This window comes from Penicillium daleae (assembly GCF_028827525.1).
Source record: "Penicillium daleae strain IBT 16125 chromosome Unknown utg000007l_segment0_segment0, whole genome shotgun sequence".
Classification (NCBI taxonomy): Eukaryota; Fungi; Ascomycota; class Eurotiomycetes; order Eurotiales; family Aspergillaceae; genus Penicillium; species Penicillium daleae.
This window is the reverse complement of record NW_026623155.1, coordinates 2,328,238-2,352,606: the sequence shown is the minus strand read 5'-3', so window position 1 is coordinate 2,352,606 and position 24,369 is coordinate 2,328,238. Positions and strand designations below refer to the sequence as shown.

General features: G+C 51.0%; 10 protein-coding genes across 10 annotated transcripts; 5 read left to right on the top strand and 5 right to left on the bottom strand.

Annotated features, from left to right (window-relative positions):
- Window positions 1–811: 811 nt before the first annotated feature.
- Window positions 812–1,840, top strand: N7458_008017 (uncharacterized protein; the record flags this gene model as incomplete). Its single annotated transcript, XM_056911399.1, has 1 exon — window positions 812–1,840. The coding sequence occupies one exon, from the start codon at window positions 812–814 to the stop codon at window positions 1,838–1,840; it is 1,029 nt and encodes a 342-aa protein (XP_056764225.1).
- A 2,187-nt stretch (window positions 1,841–4,027) lies between these two features.
- Window positions 4,028–6,208, top strand: N7458_008016 (uncharacterized protein; the record flags this gene model as incomplete). Its single annotated transcript, XM_056911398.1, has 1 exon — window positions 4,028–6,208. One exon carries the CDS (start codon window positions 4,028–4,030, stop codon window positions 6,206–6,208), a length of 2,181 nt encoding a protein of 726 aa, XP_056764224.1.
- Window positions 6,209–6,890: 682 nt separating this feature from the next.
- On the bottom strand, window positions 6,891–7,219 carry N7458_008015 (splicing factor 3B subunit 5 family protein; the record flags this gene model as incomplete). The annotated part of the gene is made up of 2 exons (XM_056911397.1): window positions 6,891–6,902; window positions 6,977–7,219. The coding sequence occupies 2 exons, from the start codon at window positions 7,217–7,219 to the stop codon at window positions 6,891–6,893; spliced, it is 255 nt and encodes an 84-aa protein (XP_056764223.1).
- A 219-nt stretch (window positions 7,220–7,438) lies between these two features.
- On the top strand, window positions 7,439–9,194 carry N7458_008014 (tRNA-specific adenosine deaminase; the record flags this gene model as incomplete). Its single annotated transcript, XM_056911396.1, has 3 exons — window positions 7,439–7,592; window positions 7,645–7,687; window positions 7,781–9,194. The coding sequence occupies 3 exons, from the start codon at window positions 7,439–7,441 to the stop codon at window positions 9,192–9,194; spliced, it is 1,611 nt and encodes a 536-aa protein (XP_056764222.1).
- A 257-nt stretch (window positions 9,195–9,451) lies between these two features.
- On the bottom strand, window positions 9,452–11,076 carry erg24B (uncharacterized protein; the record flags this gene model as incomplete). The annotated part of the gene is made up of 3 exons (XM_056911395.1): window positions 9,452–10,560; window positions 10,639–10,943; window positions 10,997–11,076. 3 exons carry the CDS (start codon window positions 11,074–11,076, stop codon window positions 9,452–9,454), a joined length of 1,494 nt encoding a protein of 497 aa, XP_056764221.1.
- Window positions 11,077–11,507: 431 nt separating this feature from the next.
- Window positions 11,508–13,167, top strand: N7458_008012 (uncharacterized protein; the record flags this gene model as incomplete). Its single annotated transcript, XM_056911394.1, has 4 exons — window positions 11,508–11,884; window positions 11,976–12,278; window positions 12,347–12,473; window positions 12,958–13,167. 4 exons carry the CDS (start codon window positions 11,508–11,510, stop codon window positions 13,165–13,167), a joined length of 1,017 nt encoding a protein of 338 aa, XP_056764220.1.
- Window positions 13,168–14,407: 1,240 nt separating this feature from the next.
- Window positions 14,408–17,229, bottom strand: N7458_008011 (putative C6 transcription factor; the record flags this gene model as incomplete). The annotated part of the gene is made up of 2 exons (XM_056911393.1): window positions 14,408–14,837; window positions 14,924–17,229. The coding sequence occupies 2 exons, from the start codon at window positions 17,227–17,229 to the stop codon at window positions 14,408–14,410; spliced, it is 2,736 nt and encodes a 911-aa protein (XP_056764219.1).
- Window positions 17,230–18,221: 992 nt separating this feature from the next.
- Window positions 18,222–19,076, bottom strand: N7458_008010 (uncharacterized protein; the record flags this gene model as incomplete). The annotated part of the gene is made up of 3 exons (XM_056911392.1): window positions 18,222–18,333; window positions 18,394–18,475; window positions 18,530–19,076. 3 exons carry the CDS (start codon window positions 19,074–19,076, stop codon window positions 18,222–18,224), a joined length of 741 nt encoding a protein of 246 aa, XP_056764218.1.
- A 940-nt stretch (window positions 19,077–20,016) lies between these two features.
- On the top strand, window positions 20,017–20,990 carry N7458_008009 (bZIP transcription factor; the record flags this gene model as incomplete). The annotated part of the gene is given in 2 exon segments (XM_056911391.1): window positions 20,017–20,040; window positions 20,058–20,990. 2 exon segments carry the CDS (start codon window positions 20,017–20,019, stop codon window positions 20,988–20,990), a joined length of 957 nt encoding a protein of 318 aa, XP_056764217.1.
- A 64-nt stretch (window positions 20,991–21,054) lies between these two features.
- On the bottom strand, window positions 21,055–22,427 carry N7458_008008 (arsenic resistance protein; the record flags this gene model as incomplete). Its single annotated transcript, XM_056911390.1, has 4 exons — window positions 21,055–21,699; window positions 21,771–21,857; window positions 21,920–22,062; window positions 22,151–22,427. The coding sequence occupies 4 exons, from the start codon at window positions 22,425–22,427 to the stop codon at window positions 21,055–21,057; spliced, it is 1,152 nt and encodes a 383-aa protein (XP_056764216.1).
- Window positions 22,428–24,369: the final 1,942 nt, after the last annotated feature.

Sequence of the window (24,369 nt, the reverse complement as noted above, 5' to 3'; positions counted from 1 at the left end):
CGGTATACTCCGTACCTACATACATACCAGCTATGCTACTGTACGGCGTATACTTACACAGTTACAGCGTGCACACTCTCAGATCTCAGACTCGTAAACGAGGACACGAGTAAAACTAAACTGGGACACGGTACTTCCGAGAGACTCCATCAGCCTGCATACATACACCCTGATACGAGGGCTCATCCAAGGTCTTGTCTCCCACACTTACATGCTGGAAATTATAATTATAACAGTACGAAATAATGTGTGCGTACCACTAAACTATATACATAAAAACACTACGTACGGCTACTATTATTTTGACTTGCCTAGGAGAATAATTCTAATCCCCACTGTATTGCTTCTTCCGGTCATCGCGGATCCCGCCCCTCCGATTCTTATTCTCGCCGTCTGCCACCTTTTTCTCTCTTCGATTTCTTCTATCATCGTGAATGTTCACTGTCCTCTCCTTTTTTTTTATATCTAATTTTTCGCTTCTTTTACACGCGCATTCGCCCGCACTTTAATAGATTTATCCTCTGGCCGATTCCTACAACTAGGCTCCCACTCTTGAGTGATGCGATCGATCTAATCCTGCCCAGAGAAACTCGCCTTGTCCAACAACAACTGCAAACTAAATCATCTGTGAACCGGACATTTTCCTTCTCACTCGGGTATTTGTGTGGGCGAATGTCGCCTTTATGATTCTGCTTTTGACTTATTACATTCTTTTATAACACCAACTCTTATTGTTTTTCTTTTTTGTTTCTTGGAATCTCCCTCCCCTTCTCAAAACGCCGGTCGTATCCCCTTTTCGCACAGAGTCATAATGCCAACAATTTTACTTCCTTCTTCTGCTGCTGCCTTTGCGCCGCGGTCATCGCCCAATGTGGTCCTGACTCGAAAGGTTGCGCCGTGGTTGACGGCGACGTTGAAGCGAGTCAACCGGGTCAAGCGCCCGCTCAACAATGTCACTCAGCACACTCGGTGTTTAACCGAGACTCTGTCATCCAGCAATGCGATATGGACCCTTTGCTCGATGATGTTTACTAAGGCGCCTGAAGCAGAGCTACGGAAGGACGAGAATCCGCTCGTGGAGGGCCTGTTTAACTACCAGATGATCCACATCGAGGCTTATGTCGTACATGTTGACATGGTTTCGCGTAACGAGGTGGCTTTCAAATTGACCCCGGAGACTATCGAGTCCCTAGTGGACTTTCATAAAGATATCTATTCGGTTGATGCCGCTGCGAACACGTGGGACTGGTCAGGCAAGCAGGCCCAGCTGAAGAAGTTGCAGGAAGAGTTCGTCCAAGCCGCCAACAAGTTCGTCTATCGGACCGATGCCGAAGCCCTGGAGGGACTCGAGGAGGATGGAGCCGGAGAGTTACTCTGCGGCCGGAGCGAGGAGGCCAAAACAGCGATCTCGAGTCTTTTCGTGCCGCTGTTGCCTCCGCCGCCACGGGTGGTGGACGTTCTGCGCCCAGTACCTCTCCTGCCCAGCTCGACGGGCCCTGAAACCTGGTGGCATACCCCGATGCCTCCCTCCGCCCCAATGGAGTGGAAAGTACTGCCACCCAGCCCATCCCCGCCTAGCACGGGTGATTCTAATCCGAATCTGTGGGCCAGTCTCGCTTTCACTGAAGGCCAACTGCCATCGCCGACCCCCTCCTATAGCCAACCCTTTACCACCGCGGCTTACCCGACGTACGACATCAGTATGGCAGCGACCTCGGCATCTCTCGCGACCCTCCCGCTCCCCAGCATGCTTGTGCAACCGTGCGGCACGGTTGCCAATATGGCTGGCTTCGGTGGCTGGGGTGACTTTGCCCCCTTGCCCTACGGCACGACGATATAGCCCGCTGCATGGAGGGGAAACGATAGACTCGGCTTTTCCTCCACACAGCAAGCGGCACTCTCACAGCCTCGGCCCTTTCAGCCTAATACTTCACGTAGACCGTGGAGTACGCAGCAGCAACTTATACCTCCTCCGCCTCCTCCTCTACCTCCACCTCCTCCCTCTTCCTCTTTGAGCGACCCTGTCAACTTCGACAATACCTTCTGGTATTGATCCTCTTGATAAGGGTTGCAGCCCCTATCCTCGACTAATTGGCATTCTCGACGGCGTTCTTCTTCGACTCTGTGTGCATTCGTGATACTCCACTTCGCCAACTGCATCATATCCAGAATAATCTTGTTTGATGGGCATGCGTTTTGTTATTCATTTTCTCTTGTTCTTTGTTTTTCTTTCCAGCCAGCGTCAGCGTTTGTATTTGTTTTTTTGTCTCTTTCTTGCATTGAGCAGCGGCGGGTCGGCTCTTTCTGTTCCTTTCTCTTTGTTTCATTTCCCGCATATATGTCATGAAGACCAGGTCTGCCTCGCGGCATGGGATATGAATTCGGATGTGGAATGACTTTTTTCTTTTGTCACGGTTCGACGGGATGCGACATCAGGATTTACATCGCCGACTGGTCTCAGCGCTTGGATTTCTTTTGTTGAATGTTTCCGTTGAGGGCTCTCTTTCTGGTACAGGATGCCGGACTGGTGAGCACACCCCTTTCCAGTGGGTCTGCTTGAGGACAAGTCTACGTGACGGTGCAGCTTTCTACCGTCATCCGTGATGCTCGGTTGGGCTGCGCCCTTTCTCGGCTCGCCGTGGTTTATGATTGTGAGATTCATGGGAAGACAGAGACACTACGCTATCGGAGTCGTCAGATTCGGAATACTCGCCTGTGGCGATGACCGGCGCAAAGGGCCTGGGATCGAAACGTCCTTGGCGTCCGTGACGCTGGCATTTCTACATCCCGCCCGACGTGACGAACAGCTCGACAAGCTAGCACTCTCTAGTTGACTCCGCAATTTCACCATCATAGATGCCTGGCTAGCCTTTTAGGTTCATCTCCTACACCATCCAGGCTGGGTTTTTGGTTACCTGGATGAGCTTGGTTTGTCGGGGGCTCGTTGATCGAGTTTCGTTCTTTTTCCCGACACTGAGAATCGGATGCTGGGTCTTTTGGTTTCTTCTTGTCTGCGAATGGAGGGCTAGTTCCCCCCACGCTGGCTGTTCCTCTCTTCTCCTGTCTTTTCATCGATCTATCTACTTAGTACCAAACTGTATGTATCTTGTTAGGCTTTAGTTTGAAAGATGCGTGCAACTACAAACTGGTTCGAGTAAACCGTAACCCCAATGAATGAGTAGAGGATAGAGAAGGGGCAATTTTTATAACAGGACAGATTCATTAATTCTTAGTGCGAATCTTTTTTCCCCCTGTTTTCCCTCTCATTCATCGAAGCACTCATCGCTGCTCGTACTATACGGCCATCTTTGGCAATGTGGGCTCAGCTTCCGTATTCGCCAGATGGGAACAAAGCTATAGCGAGTACCAAAAACAAGACATTTGTATATCAGGATTGACCATGGAAAATCAGGTAACAGTTCTAACTAATTTTTCAGGGCTGAGACGACACAGCTCCACTATTGAGGGACTAAACGAACTGGTAGAGTGCTGGGGCTATCGGTGACGTCAGAAATCCGGGGGAAGCGCCAAGCAGGGATGGAGCTACCTCGTTCATCGCAGTGACTTTCTCTGAGGCCCAAGTACTTCGTCCTTCCCACAGCTCGCCCAGGTGGGTTCTTCATAAAAGTTTGGTAATCGAGGCAGACGGCAAACCTCAATTCGCCACTTTGCCTGTTTGTCGGGCCGTTGTGTTCTTTGAGAGCTACTTCCGCCGGAATCCTGCGGCTTATCTCTACCCCTCCACGCGCTGCTGGATCTTTTGGTTTGAGGGCTTCAAATTGATTAAGGTCTCGCTGACGCGTGTATTTCAATAGAGCTTGGTATTTCTCTCTACATTTTCTCTATTGACTGGGGCTTTTGGTGGAAACACTCTCGTTCAGGAGGGGTTACATTGGAGCCTATTCACTCATACGCCCTGACGATCACTACTAACATCCCTCGGGAATCATAGAAACTCTACGGTCATACTCCTATCTCCGAGCAGTGCAACACCAATCGAGTCGAATATCGGCTCTCCGGCGCTCCTATGGCCGCCTTGCACGATGCCCTCCAATGTCTTCTGCCAACGTCCTGGGACAAGGTTCCTAAATCCCCCGATGAGCTCCGTGAATACGTCCGCGATATCTTCAAGAGTGGCCGGCTCATAGCAGAATCCCTCCCGGACCCTCCACCATACGATCGCGAAGAATATCCCGACCTGGAACCCCAAGCAACAAAATCCAGGTCCCACACCCGAATCATCCCATCGACCGCACGGGTGGGAGAAACCGACTCGGAGGTCACGTCGCTGCAGAAGCAATGGGGGAAGCCAATAAAGGTGGGCAGTCCAAAAGACAACCCTCTTGGAGTACATGTTTGGAAATTGTCTTCCAATGACGGGAAGGGGTCTTGGTTTGGGCGACGAAGCATACATGAGGGGCTTCCATTCTCACAGTGGAGGAAGAAGCTCTCTTCGGAATATGAAGAGACTCTGAAAGTCAATCAACGAAAAATCGAAAAGGGAGAAACGCCCGATAACTGTATCCGTGGTATTGGAGCCGAGAGAAAGGTTGAGTTCATCGAGGTGAAAGACGAGGATAGCTCCGTACTAGGCCAGGTGACGGTCTATCATGTCTCTGCCCAATTTCCCAAACCTACCGCGCCACGAGACTTTGTGGCTATGGTCATCACTTCGGACATCGGGCTGCAAGTGGGTGGAACGAAACAGCCTGGCCGGAGCTGGATGATGATCTCCAAGCCGTGCGACCATCCCGATGTACCGCATAAGAACGGGTATACTCGAGGCGAGTATGAATCTATTGAGCTCATCAGAGAGATCCCTAAGATGGGTAGTACCAACGGAGGTACTACAGAGAATCTGAAAGAGGGTGGCTCCAACGCTACTAGCTCTTCGAAAGCCAAGAACCAGAGCAAAGATGCCTTGGCTCAAGACGAACTGGGTGCTGCAGATGGCGAGGAGGAAGAAACAAATCCTGTCGAATGGATCATGGTCACCAGAAGTGATCCTGGAGGCAGTATCCCTAGGTGGATGGTTGACAAAGGCACTCCAAAGAGCGTCGGAGTAGATGCTGCTAAATTTGTTAACTGGGCCACCGAGGACGACAAACCGCGAAAGCTTGGCAAACAAACTGCAGCATCGCCTATCGGGACATCACGAAGCCCTGAGATTCAGCCCAGGGTTTCTACCGAAGACCTCGATTCAAATGAAAACAATCTATCAGATTCAGACACTGACTCCTCGGACACTGATACTCAATCCCACCACGGCCTGATTGCCAGTGTGACTGGCCTGCTCAACTCCGGCCTCGAACGATTCGCGCCTCAAGCGTTTCTCGACTATGTCCCACATCATCGGACAGCATCGGGCCATCTAGTAGATGGCATTAGGGATGCAGGGGATGAGAAAGATGAACATCCAGCTCCACAGCCAAAGTCAACCAAGTCATCAGAGACCAAGCTGGTCGATCCTCACCCTGACCAAGTCTCGATATCCTCCGCCCACTCTGGATTTGGCACTCCGGCACTAGATGATATCCCTCAAAATAACCTCCCGCCGGCTGAGTTGATGCAAATAGCCAAAGCCGGTAAGCTCACAAGCCATGAAAAAGAGCTAACCAAGCTGGCTTTGCGCAAACGTGAAATCGATGCCAAGCTCGAAACTGTCCGCTCCGAGCTGGACAAAATGCACATACCTGCGCGAAGCAATACATCAACTCCGATGCGCGGCGTCTACAATGACGTAGACAGTGATACCAGCGGACTGCTCAAGCGCGCAGCGGAGAATTCCTCTTCGACCCCAACCACCTCCTCGAGCACTCAGCAAAGCCAGAAGATCAACGGTAACAGTAATAGCGGCGGCGGCGACACACCATCATCTGAACACACTCAAAAAGCAGAAAGCCCACCGCATAATCACAAAGCCTCTTCGCAGCTCTTCCATGAAGAGTCAAAGCTGTTGAAGCAACTGCGCAAGGTCGAGGGCAGTCAGCTCAAGGTGGCCGCTAAGATTGAGGCTCAACAGCGCAAGGACGTTGAGCGCTTGGAGAAGTCAAAGTCGAAATCTGAGAATGAGACTTTGCGACAGGAAGTGAAGGATTTGAAAAAAGAGATTAGCCAGTTACGTGCCGAGCGTCAGAAGTGGTTGGATCTTGTGTCCTCTTTGCAGGTGGAGAATAAGAGGTTAGCTGAGAAAGAAGAAAATTGTTGAGTGGGTTGGGGAGAAGGTGATAGCGTTTTTTTATGTCTTGATATGTACGTAGTCATACTTGAGCATTCCTTGAACATACAGTCCGAGTTTCTTACTAACGATATCTTCTTGCTTGCTGTTCACGTGCAAATATTTTTTTTATTACGGCTGATCCTTGTGGCTGTGCGTGATTTGAATGGCGTAATGGATTCCCCATTGATAATTGTTGCTATCTACTGAGTCTGAGGCCCCAACAGCCATATGCTTTCGAACTACCACTTTGGAATATCTGTGGTTACGAATCCACCAAAGCGAGTTGTCACGCCAAGCTCCAATTTCAGTCACTCGCTGGACCAACGAACATTCAATTTTCTGCACTGTGGCATGTGTGGTGCGACTCGGCCTGTCGAGGCACGGTAAATGCAACCTGTCTGAGAGGCAATGCGGTACTGTTGCCCGCATACAGGAGGTGGGGGATGAAGTACTGTGCAATAAGACACATTCTCCAGTCTATCTTTGTGTTCAAGATGGCGAAATGGTATTCAGAAGCCCTTGGCATGGATATCTTTTGGGCAGGATCCGTATCTCGGTAATTGGGATCGAAGCGAGGTTGGCGGGCTCTTGGAAAAGCTTCACTCGATAGCAAGCCGTAGGGTATCCGGTTTTGTTGTTGCGTGATATCACGGTCATTTCCAGGAGATGTTTATTCTTGCGTCTAGAGGTTCAAGAAGAACATTGTTAGCGACCAACTCTCTCATGACCCGCAGATGAGCGCGAGCGAGCACGTACCTCTGGTGGATTACCAGCACCCCTAACCATCTTCTCCAACATCTTGGTGCGAACCTTCTCCTTAGGCTCGCCCATACCGACAGCCATATAAGAGAGCAGAGGGTTGTGGCCGATGTACGAAGCACAGCTGTCGCGCTTGATGTTGGACAACCACTCGTACTTGGTCGTGTCGGCGTGACCTGTACCGATGTAACGGGCCTGCAGGGCCTCGAGGTTCTGGAGAGTGCGGAGCTTGTCGGCCATCTCGAGGAAATTGGAGGATTTAAGGTATCTGAACGTGTCTGGTGGGAGGGAGATGGAGTGACGGGTACTTGGAAGCCTTGAGACGATGAGGTGAGCCGTCGGTCACGTGACGGATATAAAATCACAATTTCAGCAACTCGACATTTTCCTTCTAGAATCGACATATAATTCATCTAATAATTATGCGAGGCTATATATACCACTCTGAAAAGGAGTTCAATGTCTGAGTCCACATTAAATGCGCCGCTGGCGTCTCGAATTGCGTCGCTGATTCACGCGCATTTCGACGGCTTGCCTGCGCGTAGCAAACCAAAGATATTCCCCGATGGATCCAGAGAGTGGATTCCAATGACTGGTATTGTGGCTGTCAAGGGTATTTTCTGGTCATTTCTATTCAAAATTGCAAAATAATGACTGTGCAATAGGAGAAAAAACACTCTCAGAAAACCTACATTGCATATCTGTTACGTACGTTTTCGATTCATCGGCCTTGCAACCTTGCAACCTTGCTCGATGAATAATGATTATCTTCACTGGTTTCTTTCACTAACTGGGTTATAGGACTGGAGCAAAATGCTTAGCGGCTTCCCATATCTCGCGCTGTCAAGGTCTCGTTCTCCATGATTGTCATGCCGAGATCTTGGCCATCCGCGCTTTCAATTACTGGCTTCTAAATGAATGCCACGCTCTATTGACCGAGGAAATCAAACCCACCATCCCTCCAGACGAGACCCTCGAAGTTGAGCAAAACCATGTTTCAAGATCTCCGTTCATTCGGAGAAGGACCCAAATACAACTCGAAGCCGGTACAATGACACCGTCAGTCAATTGGCCGCCCTTTGAGATCCAACCCGATGTCAAGTTCTACATGTACTGTACATGTGCTCCATGTGGGGATGCTAGCATGGAGCTATGTATGGCAGCACAAGAGGACGCAACACCATGGGAAGTGACACGCCAAAACGATCCAAGCCCGACACATCAAGGCGACCTTCATGAGGAGAACATGCTAGACGGTCGAGCTCACTTTTCTCTTCTCGGCGTTGTCCGCAGAAAACCCGCCCGGATAGATGCAGAATCAACCCGAAGCAAGTCTTGTTCGGATAAACTCGCTCTGCGTCAGGTATCATCCTTGCTTTCCTGTGAAACGAGCCGTCTAGTCGCACCAACAGAGAATGCATACTTGGCTGGTCTCATTCTTCCAGAAGATGAGATTTCTCGGGTTGCGTGTGACAGATCTTTCGGGGAGAATGGCCGTATGAGGGCTTTGGCAGGTCGCTCGTGGCCGATGAATACAGGACATGATGGAAGTGCGACTGGGTATCGGTTTCGACCGTTCGAGGTGCTCTCGGTGCCTGTTGAGGAAATTGAAGCGCTTTGGCCATTTGCGAAACCAAAGGTCGTTCGATCCCGCTCTGTGCTACTATTGGAGCCGCAGAGTGAAAGCCGAGTGTCTACTGTCGTACCCAAGAAGAGCAAGCCAGGTAACGTTAGCTCTATATGGACGGTCGCGTCTTCACTGTCACATCCTTGTGCGATGACAACGGACAATGGTAGTAAGACACTGCCGACCTTGGCACGGTCGAAGACGGGCCTATATGAAACTATCATCAACGGGGTCAAGCAGGGTAATAGATTGGCTACTCCTACAGCACGAGGTGCTTCATCGCTATCTCGCGCTAAGTTATGGGGTCTTCATCGAAATATCATTCGATTAGGAAAATGCACTCACAAACACGAGAACTGCCAAAACCTTGGGCAGGGCAATGATCCATCCTGTTCTGTCAAAGATGCAAATTCATACAAAGAATTCAAGCGGACTGGAGACGATATTACGGATCCTCTCTATATTCGTCAGGAAGCGATTCGTGATGCCAAGACAGTCCTCAAGGGATGGGTGTCGAATACGGGAGATGAAGGCTGGAGTCTAGATGTTCTAGTTGGTTCAAAAAAGCGCAAGAGTGAAGCAAGTTAATAATGAAAATATTAGAATTAATCAATAACACGTCATAAGCCGGCATCACGTATGTTGAAGCTTTTTGGCCTCTTGGGGCCGATGAACTTGGATATGGCCACCCATAGTGTACATTTTTTGGACTCAATGGAACCCCCCACCAAGATTCTCTTGCGGTTAATATAAGACAAATGGCCTTCTACTTTCCCCAATTCATGTCAAGTCACGCGAACAAATACAGGATTACTCCCATGGGCAAACGAGGCAGATTTGACTCGTTAATAGATGCCCGGGATGATGCGACTGCGGACCATCGAGGTATAACGGTCCCAGTCAGCACCATATTTCTTCTTGCACTTCTCCTCGTCACGCATCTCGCGGTGAATGAGCAAAACTCCAAAGTAGAGAATGTAGAAGTAAGTGAAGATCATGCCCCAGCCGCGAGCCTCGGGAGTCTGCACGGCCTGCTTCTGGAGGGCGCCACTGGCAGGGTTGATGCTTTCAATGATGGCATAGCCAGCAATACCAGTAGGCAGACAGTAGGACCACGACATGATCCAATCTCCGAAGTAGTTGATGTGGCGGGCCAGACCCCACCAGCCGGAGGTCATCAGCTTCGAGCCACTGGCAGTCTCGATAAACTTGATGTGCTTCACACGCGGGTCATTTGGATCCCTGCGGAAGCGGTTCTTCTGGTTATTGGCGCCCCGGAAGATCAAATATCCAACAGCGGTGGCTCCGAGGACGAGGGCCATTCCGCTCCAGCCAAGCTCGAAGGGGAAGACGGCGAGATAGCGGCTCTGAGCGCTGTAAATGTGGGGGAGCCAGACAACGTCACCGAAGGACAGCATGAAACCAAAGCCGTCCATGATCACATCCATTGTGGTCAAAATTGCGGGCTCCATGTAGAGCGCGTCCAGGATGTAGAATGCCTGGAAGATAGTGACGAGAACGATGGAATCAGTCACGTAGCCGTAGGTGCGGTACTGATGGGCCACGTTGGAGAGGTTCAGGATAGTCCAACCAAGCAAACCAGGGCGCATCTCCATGAACACCTTAATATCAATCGTACGCGATGCCTCGCTGACGAATGGAATAGGCAGGCGAACGCGGGGGTTGAGCTCCCGACCAATGAAGAAGTCGTAAAGAATGTTACCAGTGTGCCCACCAGGAGCCAGTTCGCGAAGCTCCTGATTAGGCTTACCGGGTTGGGGAACCGTGAAGCTCTTCAGGTAGACGAAGATCGCAACTGATGAAGAAATCAAGAGGTTCGCGGTGATCACCTGGACGTAGTTCTCCCACAGGAAGGTCCACACGACAAAATTTGCGCCGTACATGTAGGTACCAGTGGCCAGACCCGAAAGGATGATGAGGGCGGACGAGAACGCTAATATACCATGGCGAGTTAGTAGTCTTCCTTGTTTTTTCGACGTAAAGAATTTCCCATTGTATGCGCTTCACGTACCATTGAATTTGTACTTCAGTCTTCCACCACATGCCAGGGGCACACCGTCCGCTTCCTGGCCAGGCAGGAAGACCTGCAAGAACAGACTGAAGGCATAGTAGCTCAACGTCCACAGTGTAACCTGGGTATCAAACAGGCCCAGAATGCCTTCTTCCGGCCAACCCACTTCACGCTTGAGCTGGTCGAGGGTCAGGGTCGAGGGGCTTAGGAGGGACGGTGCAGGACACCCCGTCACATCATTGCAGACGAAAGTGAAGGTATAAACAAGAATAGGAAGACCGAAGACGATTCCGAAAGCTCCAAGTCTGTGGCGCAAAGTCAGTAAGAGGCGTTCGATCTAGGGTCGGAGCCAACGTACGGCCCTCCAAATTCATAGCCGCGCTTCTCTGGGACAGGCTGGATGGGGATCTGTGGTTTCTCAGCCTTTTTGGGCGCCATTGTGGAAAGCGCAATTGAAGGCAACTAGAATGGAGCAGGGGTCGACAGGTGTGGTAATCAGGACGGGGTGATAGGCCGAACTAAATAACCCCCGTCGAAGCTGAGGGAGTAAGCTGCGGAAGCTTGGCCGAGAGCGCGTACGACGCCGGATCCCGTGAACCCGTCGAAACTCCCGTCTGGTCGGCGCCCGCGGGTCACTCTCTCCGCATCGCTCGTTTATCGTATTCATCGCCCAATCAGAACCCCCACGTCGCTTGCAAACGTAAGCTGCCTGAAGGTCTCAGCCTCCTCACCTTGACAGCTTCCCAGCCTTTGGGATTATTGACTCAAACATCAATCACAAGAAGAGAGCTGGCCTCTTGACGATCCAAACTCAAACACTCGTTTTATCTTCTTTTCTTGTCCGGTCCTCGGCGACCCCCACTACAGCCATGAAGCTGTCCGGTTCCGCTCATTATTCGCTCCTCCTCTGGTCTGCTATCGTCGGAGTGTCCAACGCTGCCTCGGACCATAACTCTCATCTCAATGATGACACGCCTTGTATCGCACGATCACCGACGAGCGGCCTCTACTTTGATCTCAATGCGATCTCGCTCTCACCACCTGAAATGAAGAATGGCAAGAAGATCCAGAAAGACGCGCGAGACGAAAGCTGGCACGCCAGGGGGCACGACTACCCCGCAAATTTCACGATCAACATATGCGCGCCGGTCATTGAAGATATCAAGGATGTGGTCGGAGTAGAGTCGTCGCATTGGAAGAATGTCAGCGCATATTACGAGCAGGCGGGGAAGATATACTCGATAGGGTATGATGCTCTGCATCCATTCGGCAGTCCGCTATGGACCGGCCGTGTTTCTGAATCCTGCACATGCTAATATTTCCTCGCGTTTGCACAGTGAGCAAGCTTCCGAGCCCTTCTTCCGGGGTCGCAAGCTCGTCCTCAATTATACGAATGGCTCCCCATGTCCCGGTGATTACAACACCGCCAGCAGCAAGAACTCCTCTGCGCGCACCAAGTCCACCATAATGTCCTTCCTCTGCGATCGTGACGCACCTGCAAACACGGCTACTCCTTCCTTTGTCGGTACCATGGATTCATGCACATATTTCTTCGAGGTTCGCAGCTCTGCTGCATGTGGCGGAATCGCAGTGGACCCGAATGCTGGTGGACTGGGACCAGGCGGAGTCTTCGGTGTAATGTGAGTCTTTTTCCCGCAATGTTCAAGTTAACTAGATTCAAGCCAAAGCCATGCTGATTGATGTGTAGCATGCTCATTGCTGTGGCTGCTTATCTGATCGGTGGCTGTGCGTATCAACGGACAGTCATGCACCAGCGCGGTTGGCGCCAGTGTCCCAACTTCAGCCTTTGGGCAGGCATGTTCGATTTTATCAAGGTATGTCTCCTGGCGTTGGTGCCATGTCGGTCTCGTCGAGTGTTCAGGCATGGCAATGTGGCTTCGTACAGGCATGGAGATTCCAGCACGCCCGGGTTACCCGTTTCACGATTGGATTGAGGGCATTCTAGCTGGTCTAGAGCCCAATTGCATTTAAAAACGGCGCAGTCTTATTGTTTTCGCCCTCTTTACATTCATATTTTGGAATTGTCTCGCTCTGTGGTTAGTCTCGATCATGTCCTATCCGCAGCATCCTGCGCGTTGACCACGGCATGTACATTCCTCGTGACTTTCGGAGCAGGACAACACAATTTCCAATTTTCAGTGCACTTTGCTTTCTTATATCTAGTCATCTTCGAGTATCATTGTACCCAGTACTTTCGGGTGTCATACACCACTGCCTCGCGAGACTCGACTTCGTTTTTGCTTTATGGCTGTTTCTATGAGAGCAATCAGGCTGATCATTTTTTTTCTGTCGCACCAGGATATGTTCGTCATCATCTTCTCGTCACTCGGGAGATGTCTCCGTATCAAGCGATCCCCCTCCAGTAGTGGCTACGTGCGCGCTGATGGTGAGGGCCGTGGAGGCTTTATCGGTGCGATCGGTGGCCGAGGGGTCGGTCACGGTGGGCGTCGGGATGTCGATGCTGAGAATCGTCTGATAGATCAGCTTGACGAGGAGTGGGATGACTAGAGAGCTTCTACTGCACCCTACTTGTATTTGTGGGGTCTTTGGGGTTCCAATTGTCTCTTCAGCTTTCGCTAGCTATAGATCTTCGTCGCATGCAATCAATGATTCAAATGTTCAAAATTTGAACTGAATACCTGGGTAGTACATCATTTTGGAGTTTGTACGTAGGATGGTCGCAGCTGGGTCTGTATGGGTGGAGAACCCAACTGACTTTCGTCGTCGGTAATTTGGGATTTGTTATCTCTAGGGCCCTTGCGGGTCCACGTCTTTTTCAAGAATCTGCCATGCACGTCATTATCGTTGATCTTTGTTTTCTTTCGGGGTACCACCTGGGCAGCCTACCTTCAGTCTCACCCAATTCGTCTCCGTGTTGAAGTGGATATGCCCACGCTGTCACCAGATATATAACGGCGAGTTGCACGCATCTTTACCCATACCCAGGTTCCAATTATTTAATCCAGTCAGGGTCAAACAATACCTATTTCCCACTTAAGATCTTAGTACTCACCAGCAAAACTTTACTTAGCGATATTTAAATGCATATTCATTCCAATATTATAGTATCTTAGTATCGGCAAGCCGATACCAGGCCGACACCGGCACCCGTCAAGTGGGGCGTTCTAGTAACAAATTTTCCCACAACTCTACAAGAACCAGCATCATTGGTCTAGTGGTAGAATTCGTCGTTGCCATCGACGAGGCCCGTGTTCGATTCACGGATGATGCACACCTCTTCTTTTTGTATTTTTGCATATGCTGCTAGCTGATGTTAGGGCCTGCTTTTGGGTATGTAGTGGGACCATAGAGGCTGCAGGGGCTGCACGCAGGTCGTGGAGAAAATATTTCATTATTGGTCAACTTGGTCAACGCGCGGGTTACCTAGTAGATTCTAGGTAGATACCCCCTGGCAATTTGCTATGTAAACTCACACCAAGAGACTTACCATAGGGCACAAGGCTGGGAACTGAATTGATGAAAGTCTGGGCACGCGCGTAGGCGCATATATACACACTCAAGGACAAAGGCATCACAATTACTCCAGGTTTTCCACATATATAAGTGACAGTACAAGGGAAGAGAAATACACCAGACCAAATACCCAGATCGAAATTCCTCCCATATAAGAATTGCAAAACACCACGTCGCGGTCATCGAAAAGAGCAGCAGCAGACATATCACCGGGGGTATCCAATATTATCAATGCTGTCCATCTGGTTTCATGTCTGACCCGGGTATACCGAGGTCATACGAAGGGTAGGTTGCCCCCTCCACCCAGCCCTGATAGATCGCTGCCTGGGCCGGGAGCAGAAGTCGGGCCTCCCACTGATTGTGGGGGCGGGCCGTTGCCAATCGGATCGAGGTTGAATGGGAGGAACCATGCACTGGGCTGGTAGAACTCGCCTGTCCCGGCCGGGGCGCTTGGGTCAAGGTGGCCCGTGAAGAGGGAGTGGTCGGGAGTTTGAGCCTCGACACCGTTAACGGGTGGTGGGGGTGCCATCGAGGGGTTATTTGGCGCAACGAAGTTGGTAGGATCGAAGTCAGCAAACGACCCGTATACAAATTGCCGATCCAACTGCGGCAATTGATCCGGTGGAATGCTAAAGTCAAAGGGTGATTGACCGAATGACATGGCCCCATTTTGGGAGAACAAAGATGGCTGGGGAAGGCGCTGCCTGGCACACCGGGAGTATTGCCCATGGCGATATCCATGGACTGCGTAGGAGATTGGTCCATATTAGGATTAGGGGTACCATCGGACAGTTTGCTATTCCTCCGCGGGCGAGATCTGCGAGGAACAGCGTGCTGTGGCGTTGGAGATAGACTGGCAAAGAAGTCTTCCACGCTCTGGAGGTCGGGCTTCTGACCCATAACTGCATCCTCGCCTGTCTCCTTGTGTCGAGTGTCCGGATCCTCCCAGTGCAGTCTCGAGACGCCGTGGGGATACTTGTCGAACCAGTCACCATATTGGAACATGGGAGCCAGCGAGGTGCCATTCTGAGTCGCTACAGACCCCTTGATGGCGGCATCGGCGAATTGTCGGTATCGGTCTTTAGCACTCTCCACCATGTAGTGGAACATACCCCAATACTTTTTCATCTTATTGAGATACCGGTAAGTGTGGCGCAGATTCTCCTTCGACCGAGCTTCCAACTGCACATTCTTGGAGAAGATGCCCCAGATATGAACAGTGCTTGCCGTATATGCACAGTACCCAGCGAAGGGAACAGTAAGCGGATAGGCCGATGCGCGATCAAAGAGCACGGAAATGTGATGAGCAGCCTCCACAGCGGCTCGACCAGCGTTACTCAGGAATGGTTTCGGCATGTCCCGAGGCGGCCGTCCTCCGGGCGATAGGGGAATAGCAAATTGGTTCAAGAATAGCATGTTCTGATGTGTGATGATGTGCAGGAATAAGAACTGATTTGCGATCTTTTCCGCGGCATGAATCTGGAGGTTCTCATAGGTGAAAGTTAAACCGTTGGGAAGTGAGGCAGAGAACTCTTCAATTTGCCGCTTGAGTCGGTTATACCCCGAGTCCGGATGCCAAAGCGGTTGGGGATCTTTTCTTTTACCACCAAGATTCAAATAGTCAACGATGCGTCCCCAAATGACGATGGCTCGGATGATGTATGCCGAAACGCCCATATTTTCCTTGGCGTTGGAAAGCTGGCCGGAATTTTCGGGTGTAGGATTAAGCACGTCCCCGTCCAGATCTTCCGTAGGCCCTGGAATTTCCATTTGGAAATGTGTCTCTTTGATGGGCAGTTGAATCTGGAGGAACTTATCGTTTCCAATGGGTGGCCGTTGGCTTCCAGATGAGTTATACCGATCCATCAAAAAGCATGCCCACATTGTGCGCCGCCGGATTTCCCGATCTGTGAAGCTTAATTGCGAGTTGGCGCCGTTATTCTGATTGAGCAGCGGATCGCTCTCAAGCTCTTGATGAAGCTGAAGGGCGTATGCCATCCTCAATGCTTGTCCTCCAAAGGACCAGCTTCTTCCACCGTGACATGTTCCAAACTCATGCAAACCAAGGAGTAGAAATACGGTCAAAATAGTGATATTCGGTTCATCGTGCCGGCTTAGAGCGATGGCTGCCGCGGGATTGGCCCAGTTCTCCCCCCGGAGGAAAGGAGGTTCTGAGTTGAGCTGTGGGTGAGTAGAGAATCGAGCGGATACTGCACAGACTGCCAGAATAAGGACGGGAGGAACGGTGCCGGCTTTGAGTCTTCGCATGAAGCTAGGCTTATGTAGAAGGAGATATGACTGGCCGTATACGCAATCGAAGAACACCTCTGCCAGATGCTCCTGAATCTCTAGCGAGGGCAAAAACTCGGCGCCCTCGGTCAGAAGTCCCGTGCCATCAGAAGACTTGGGTTCGCGACTCATGGGGAAGGTGTCATGTTGCGGGCGACGCTCTCCTCGCGCCCAGCCCTCCATCTCAGCCGCGAATGCTTCATCCGCGCTCCTCTTCTTCTGAGCCTTAGAAGCCTGTGTCTGCACAGAGGGCTTCACTACCGACCGCCCAATCGAGTGCATATCTCTCGTCTCATCTTTAGGAATTGTCTTGATCACGCGATCTTCCATCCGCTTCAGGCGTTTGTCTAGCATGGCCATATAATCGGTCCGCGGGGCTGCCTTCCTCGTAGTGACCTTATAGACGCAGGGAATTCGCGAGCGAGTGCAGTGCTTGCACGCGGGTTTCTCGCCCGAGCACCGGATCTTCTTCCGGCGACAGGCGATGCAGGCCAGCGGCAGTCGCTTTCTCTCTTTCCCCGCCTTGGTCTTCATCTCGGTCCAGGACGGTCTGCCATCTTTATCCAGTGGCCCTGATTCGGGCCCTTCACCGGCGCCGTCTCGTGTAGTGTCGTCGCCCTGGTTGTCTAGTCCAGCGCTGTCGGCCCCCGTCGCGGGGTCATGGGCATTTGTGCTACCGTGGTCGCGGGAACTCGCATGGCTTTGTGTATCAAAATCATCCAGGCCTGCCGATGAATCCTCCTGGCCCAGGCCGAAGCCAGCACCGGAAGTCTTCAATGGCGAGTCGTCGGAGTCGGGAGGGATCATGACGGGAGCGGATACCCCAGGACCCAGGCCCGGAGCATCGTTCGGCGCAGTCGGGGCAGAGTGGAGGAATGGAATTTCCAGCCTGGGATGATGCGATGAAATTTTTTTTCCCGGCGTGATGTAAAGGTGGGATGCCGGGCGAGTGCAGTGGGAGAAGTCGGGGTGGAGGAGAAAATGAGGAGAACGAAAGGAACATGGGGAAAGGTTCGGCGAATGGCGGCTTGGCAACCTCGTCCACTGGCAGCGCCTTAATTACTGAGCTGTCACGTCCACCTCAGCCGTTAAAGGAGCAGCGAATAAGAAGCTCTTTGACCCCAGCCACAAGATGACGAGGTCTATGGCTGTGGCAGGAATTAGACCAAAAGGGAGAACAGTGCTGATGCCTACGAGATTCGAGGGTACAAGGTTACATACTCCGTGCTGCACATCCGAACTCGGCTATGACCCCATAACTACTGTACGGCACATCCTCTCGATCTGCAGTACACCCGTGGGCCTTTATTGATACTAAGGAGAAAAAGACCTAAACTAGTCCTCTAATTTAACTATTCCAAAGCTATTGGATATCCTATTTGAGGCTATACAACCAGCACCCATGTTCCCCAAGTTCCCTGCAGGTGGTCCACATTCGGGCCGAACCTCCACGGTAGGACGATCGATCGGGTTGGTTGGCGTCCGGACTGGTGACTGGCCCGAAAGGCCAGAAGTGCTCCGATTCTGGTCAATAATATATAGATGGATATAGAAATGGTACAAGGGTCTTCCCTGTCGCCAAGAGCCTCGAACAATAAAATCCACTTCGCCATTCTCACATGAGTCATGACGCACAGCCTCTTCCACTCCCACCAACGACTCTAAACACAATGAGATACAGACTTGCTTGCCCATTCTGACATAATTCATTCATTCAATAGCACAACGACCCGGCCCGAGCTTTATCATGAGCCATCGTTGGGCCATTCAGGGCACATCGCCTGATATTCATCACCAGCTCATGAGGACTTCGGGCGGCCTGGCCGGCGCGGTGGGACCTGCTCCAGGGAGTTCAGGATTTCTTCACCAAGAATATAAATGTTATAGGCAGGGAACACAATCCAGAGACCGCTATAGCAGACGAGTGCATTAGATCAGAGTTCTGAGGGAATTTGGTCAGGCTGAACTTACTTGGGAATGATCCATAGAAGAATAAGAGAGGCAGGACTGTTATGGCCAATATTATCAAAGCCCGAGAAGAGCTCATTCAGCCCTACGAAAGTTAACACCAAAAACTCACCCCAAAAGGAGACAAATAGCGACTTACAATAGAGGATGGTCTTGCTCAGAGTCATTACCGACGTAGTGAACGCAACCAGGAGCGCGATCGCGCCTGTCCGTCCAGCAACCACCTTTTCACCAGTCAAAAGCCACACGAAGCCCTTCTTGAGCTTCTTGCCGCCGCGACCAGTGACGACCGTGGCACCGTGTCGGTACACAATCCACAGGTAATACAAGTAACCCAACGTCTCGACCACGTTCAAAATGGTTTGCGCGGCAGTGAAACCATTACGCGCATTGTATGCGGGCCAACCATAAATGTAGTCGACGGTTCCGTATAGCGCATAGGGGGTCCAGATGGGGGAGTGCAGGCGACCACCAGGCATACTATGAGGTCGCAAGAGTACATAGCCCGCATCCCATATGACTAGGGGTATCGAGACAACAAGCCAGATCGTTAGCGCGGCAGATGGGGTATGAACCCATTTGCGCGCAGTGCCGTTGGTGGTCGGCGCAGGGGACGACTTGACGAGCTCTTTGGCAGCTTTCTCCGGCGAGGGAAAGTCGCGAGGATGATGTCGCGTGGAGACCATGACGGGCTCGAGCGGGTCGCAAAGCTTAGATCTAAGTCGCAACAGGTGGAAGAAAGGGTCGCGCGATCAATGAATAGCAGTAGCTTGGACCAAGGCAGGTACCACAGCAGTAGGAAGGTGCAGGAATGAACCTTCACGATTAGCGCCGAGGGGCATAGAATTCAGAACCAGCCGTGCTCGAATTAGCGCCCCGAGGGAGAATGCTGGGGGCGTTCGCATGCCAGGCGATCCGAGAGCTGACAGAGTTTCGCCTCGACTGACTGGGCAGTGACGTCGTTGGAGTACCCGAAGTGATCGTTTGCGGGTAAATTATGCAGTGCGAGTGGCACGCTTTGGGCGAAGATTTGCCTTCCTAGACTGGTCTGGAAAATTGACCATGTTCATTATTGGAAAAGCGGAGTTCACAGCCTCATAGATCAACGTGATGAAAGTGATACTGAGATTCCCCGCTTCAAGGGTCAAGCTGTCGGTAAAGCCATGACTACTACCTTCCAGGTTGATCCTGGAGAAGGCTCGTGCTTTGCTGGGGGCTGGGAGAGATCACCCAATCGGCGTTACTTCCCCTTTTTGCCTCCCGTTGTGTGTTGAACCCCTGCGCTGACCACCGCTAATCTGAAGGATCGGGGCTCGGCCCAAAAAGGATACAATATAAGGTCAAAAATTTGCGATCTTGGAGGAACCTTTGGCCATGAACTGTCAAGAGATGAAATTAGAGTTACGAGACTGTCGCACTCCTAGGCGGATACCAGATGCGGATACCAGATGCATCAGGCAGGAAACGTGCGCAAACACGTGACATGCAAGCCACCACGAAATAGGGTTCGAAACTCAGGAGACATGGAATCATGACGTTGCGATTCGATTCTCGCGGACGCCTGGAGGCTTGACCCTATCCCTGCAAGAAGCCGTATATTTCACTACGCATTTACATTTGCGTGAGATGGACGCTGAGAATAGCCAGAAGGTGCGTTGCCCGCCCAGGACCCCAAGACCGAAGAATGCTGGTGCCTGACTCCTTCTATGAAGAACGTTGAGCGCCTGGCGCGCGTTCGCGAGAACCAGCGGAAGAGCCGAGCGCGCAAGCAGGAGTATGTTCGTGAACTCGAGCAGCGACTGGCGACCTTCAAGAATGAAGTCCAGCAGAAAGACATCCAGCACAGGCTGGCCAGCCAGAAACTGGAAGCAGAGAATCGCCACCTGCGAACGTTACTAGGTTCTCTTGGAATCTCGGCGGAGCTGGTCCAACAGTATCTACAGCTAGCCGACCAAGGCACGCAAGTGAATCGAAAAGTCGCGATTCCTGCGATACAGCGACCAGCAGAGCCGCCCGTGTTATCGCCGTCTACTTCCTCGGAGACCAACCCACGCTCAAGCTCTGCGCGCGCAAGCGCCTCGAGCGAATGTAGCACGACAACAGATGGCTCAACCCCGACGGAAAGCGGCGGCACGCCAACCCGGTACACGCCAGTGACTTACGCTCCCACTGATTCTGCCCTGATTGCTTCTACACGAAACACTTGCGCGCCCACAGCTTGCGCGCCGAGTAAATGTGCACCAAACGGATGCACACCTATGAAAGTTGAATCAGAAGAGCCACAGCAATTGCAACAGCCGCCGCCGCAACAATTCTCGCAACCCTCGCAACCGACGACGCAGCCGAAGCGCGCGAATCCTTCCCTCTGTGATTGCTCACCAGGAGACGAGATGGCCGAAGGAGATGGCGATCTGCTTAACACGACTCTTTGTGGCATGGCAGAGGAATTGATCAATCAATACAATACAAGCGGCATCGACATCGAGGAGATCCGAAAGAGACTCTGGGCTGGTTTTAAAGCTGGTACTAGAGGGGATGGCTGCCGAGTAGAGAATCAAGTTTTGTTCCAAGTTTTGGACGAGATCAGCAACAGGATTTGATCTGCTGTCCCCGGAATTAAGTTCATTACTATTAATATGGATTTGAAAGTTCACGGCTGCTGCACTACCAACTATTCCGCTTGGCATACCACTTGACGGCATACACCAATCCCAACAGCACGGGGACCTCGACGAGAGGGCCGACAGTCGCTGCCAACGCTTGATCGCTATCGACTCCGAAAGTAGCAATTGCCACTGCGATTGCCAGCTCGAAGTTGTTGCTTGCTGCTGTGAAGCTCTGGGTGCATGACAGTTCATATCCGAAGCCAAAGCGTCGGGTTATCACCAGAGTTGCCAGGAAGATCACCGCAAAGTACACTATCAAAGGCGCCGCCACTCGGATCACAGATACAATCTGATGAACGACCTGTCGACCCTGCGATGCGAACAAGACGATGATCGTGAAGAGCAGCCCAATGAGAGACAACGGGCTGATCCACAGGAGGAATTTCTTGTCATACCATTTCCCTCCAATCAGATTGCGCAGCCCGAATCGTGTCACTACCGCTGCGCCGAGCGGTATGCCGAGGAAGACCCCGACGCTCTTGGCGGCTAGTGAATATTGCAAATTGATATCGTCGTCGCTGATGACTCCGATGAAGAATATGGCAATCGGTGCAAACAGCACCATCTGCAATACGGAATTGATGGCCACTAGAATGGCGCAGTACTCGTTATCTCCACCGGCAAGACCTGTCCAGATGAGCACCTGTTGTTGTACCTTTTGTTAGCTAGACACCCACAAAGGTAATATCTCGGTTCTATAGAACTACAACGTACCATTGCAATGCACCGTGCGATTCCTACCAAGATCAACCCCTCTCTTAACCCCTTCTCATCTGGCAAAAATGCCCATGCTAGTCCCAACTGCGTACCATTAGTTAGTACAACCAAAAGACTGGATTAATAATTCTTCGTCAAGAACATACCATGAAAAGAGGGGCCACAATCCAATTGACAACGAGACTGAACCCAATCTGGACCCACAACGCTTTCTGTCGAAGGGTTCGGTGCAGCGTTTCATATCGTACTTTGCACAAGATAGGGTACATCATAACCAGTAGCCCGACAGCTAAACGCACTGATATCAGAATTTGAAACTCTCGACCCTGGACCCTTCCCTTGATCCGTCACGAAAAGAAAGAAAAAGCAAAACTCACCAATGGGCACAGACACTCCGACAAATTTCCCCCTTTGCAATGCGGGCCCTGTACTTGGCACGAAATTCCCCAGTATAATGCCTATCGCCATAGCAAGAAAGATCCAAACAGCAAGGAACCGGTCCAGGAGTCCAAGCTGGTCGAATACCGACTTATGCTTGTCCTTCTGGGCAGCAGCATTCGAGCCAGAGACCTCGGTGCCATTTTCACTGGTCTTGTGTTCAGGGAAATGATGGTTCTCCAGGGCCGAAGCCTTGTTGGCCTCTAGATCGGCCATTGCCAGCGTTTTGCAGAGCTTTTGATGAATGGAAAGGGAGTGTCTTCATGAAGTATTACCATATTCGCCTCACGCCGTGTTCGCAGCGGTCTGAATAGTTTTGGGATTTAGGGCCAATCAGCGCCTACGGGTGACATCTTAGAACGGGATGTTCAAACACGTGATTGCTACAAGGTCCAGATCTATCAGGAGAGGACGGAGGAAAGTTACAAAAACTGAATTTATGATACATTTGCAGCCGTGGCCTAGTCGTCAGGGCGTCCGTCTCCTAAACAAGGTTCCTAACGGAAGGTCCCGGGTTCAAATCCCGGCGGTTGTGTTTTTGCAGCCTACCTAGTTAGTGAGAACCGAGTCTATAATAACGGGCTGCCTAGGAAACATCCCAGTTAAGGAATACTCTCGGATAATAGGCGTCGGCCGGCGGCTAGCGACTCCTATTCGCTTTACTAATAGTAATGTGGGTGTTAGAATAGAATTTGATCAATATTCACGGAATACCAAGCAGCGGCAACGTTTCCTCACCGTAATCTTGCCTCGGATAAAGATGTCAAGTGTACCTTATACATACAAACATCCTCCCTAGCTATGAAGATTGGCAGTGAAAGATGAACAGACGTGAATATAACATTCACCGATGTTTATCCGTGAAACTGGTCAGCTCTGCAATAATGATGCTTAGAGTATGAGTACTGACTCAGGCAGTAAAGTAATCAAAAGACAACGGCAGACTTCTTCTTGTTCGCAGAGCACTTTCTGCCTCAACGAATTCTGGCTACGTGGAGATCCCCAAGTGTCATGACAACCACGCCATTTGACATTTTTCTCAGTCCGTTCTTTGTCCACAGGCTTGCAAATCCAAGAAAATAAAGTATAGCGAAAATAAATTATGGCATATACCATATTATTAGAAATCTTCCGGGAAAGCCAGTTTGGCCGAGTGGTTAAAGGCGTTTGACTTAAGCTAAACCCGGTTGGGAGAGCTCAAATCCGTGATGGTTCGTCGGTTCGAATCCGACAGCTGGCAATCTTATTTTTTCTTTTCGTCTTTTCCTAGACCATGGCCATACCAGTCAAACCAGAGGGTAGAAGAGATAGAGCGACTAGGCTGGAACCGTATTTATGACATTATGCTATTCTAAACTGTTGTTATAACTAGTTATCGGTGATGATCTGTATGTATGAAAGTCGAGTGCTATGACTAGATAGCATAATAACGAGAATCGCTGCTTGCCACCACTACTAGACCTATATAGGAAATATTGTCGCCTGACTGCCTGATTACCACCGACTTTCATGCCGATGACAGTACATACATACCTTTTACCGGGTATATCGGCGTCGGAGTCGGAGACGAGATACTTACTATTATAAATTACGTTAGTAAAGACTTTGAGCGAGGCCCAGCCTGATTTAGGCTATAAGGACGATCGGCAATTATTTCGGGAGTATTGGCTTTATACTGAGATTCTTCTTGGCAATCTGGAGTCCTGTCAAGCTGCTTTAGTAGTCGACCGTGATCGATAGCGAGTTGGGAGTTCCTCCTATTTTGTTCTGATACACATCAAGATACTCGAATGCGGAGGAAGTGCGGGGGAGACGTTGGTGGTTGGTGATGGTGGTCAGCTTACTCTAAACAGTACCGAGAATTTACAAATCATCCGGCTGACAGTAGTAGCCGGCTGGTCAAAGCTCGTTGGTCGCTGGGCGCTGAGGCGGAGAATTAGCGGAAATATGAAAGAGCGCGAGTGGATGCAGTGACAATAATGGGAAAACAGTGGGAGGAGTGGAGTGGCAGGGTAGCAATGGAGATGCCGCCCGAGGTTCAGGCGGATGCCGTGTTCGGCAGACACGGGAATTGGATTGTTTGTATTTCACGGATTACCATAATTGCTGGTACAAATCATTGTATCCCTGGAAGTCCTATTCATCACGCAGCTAACAT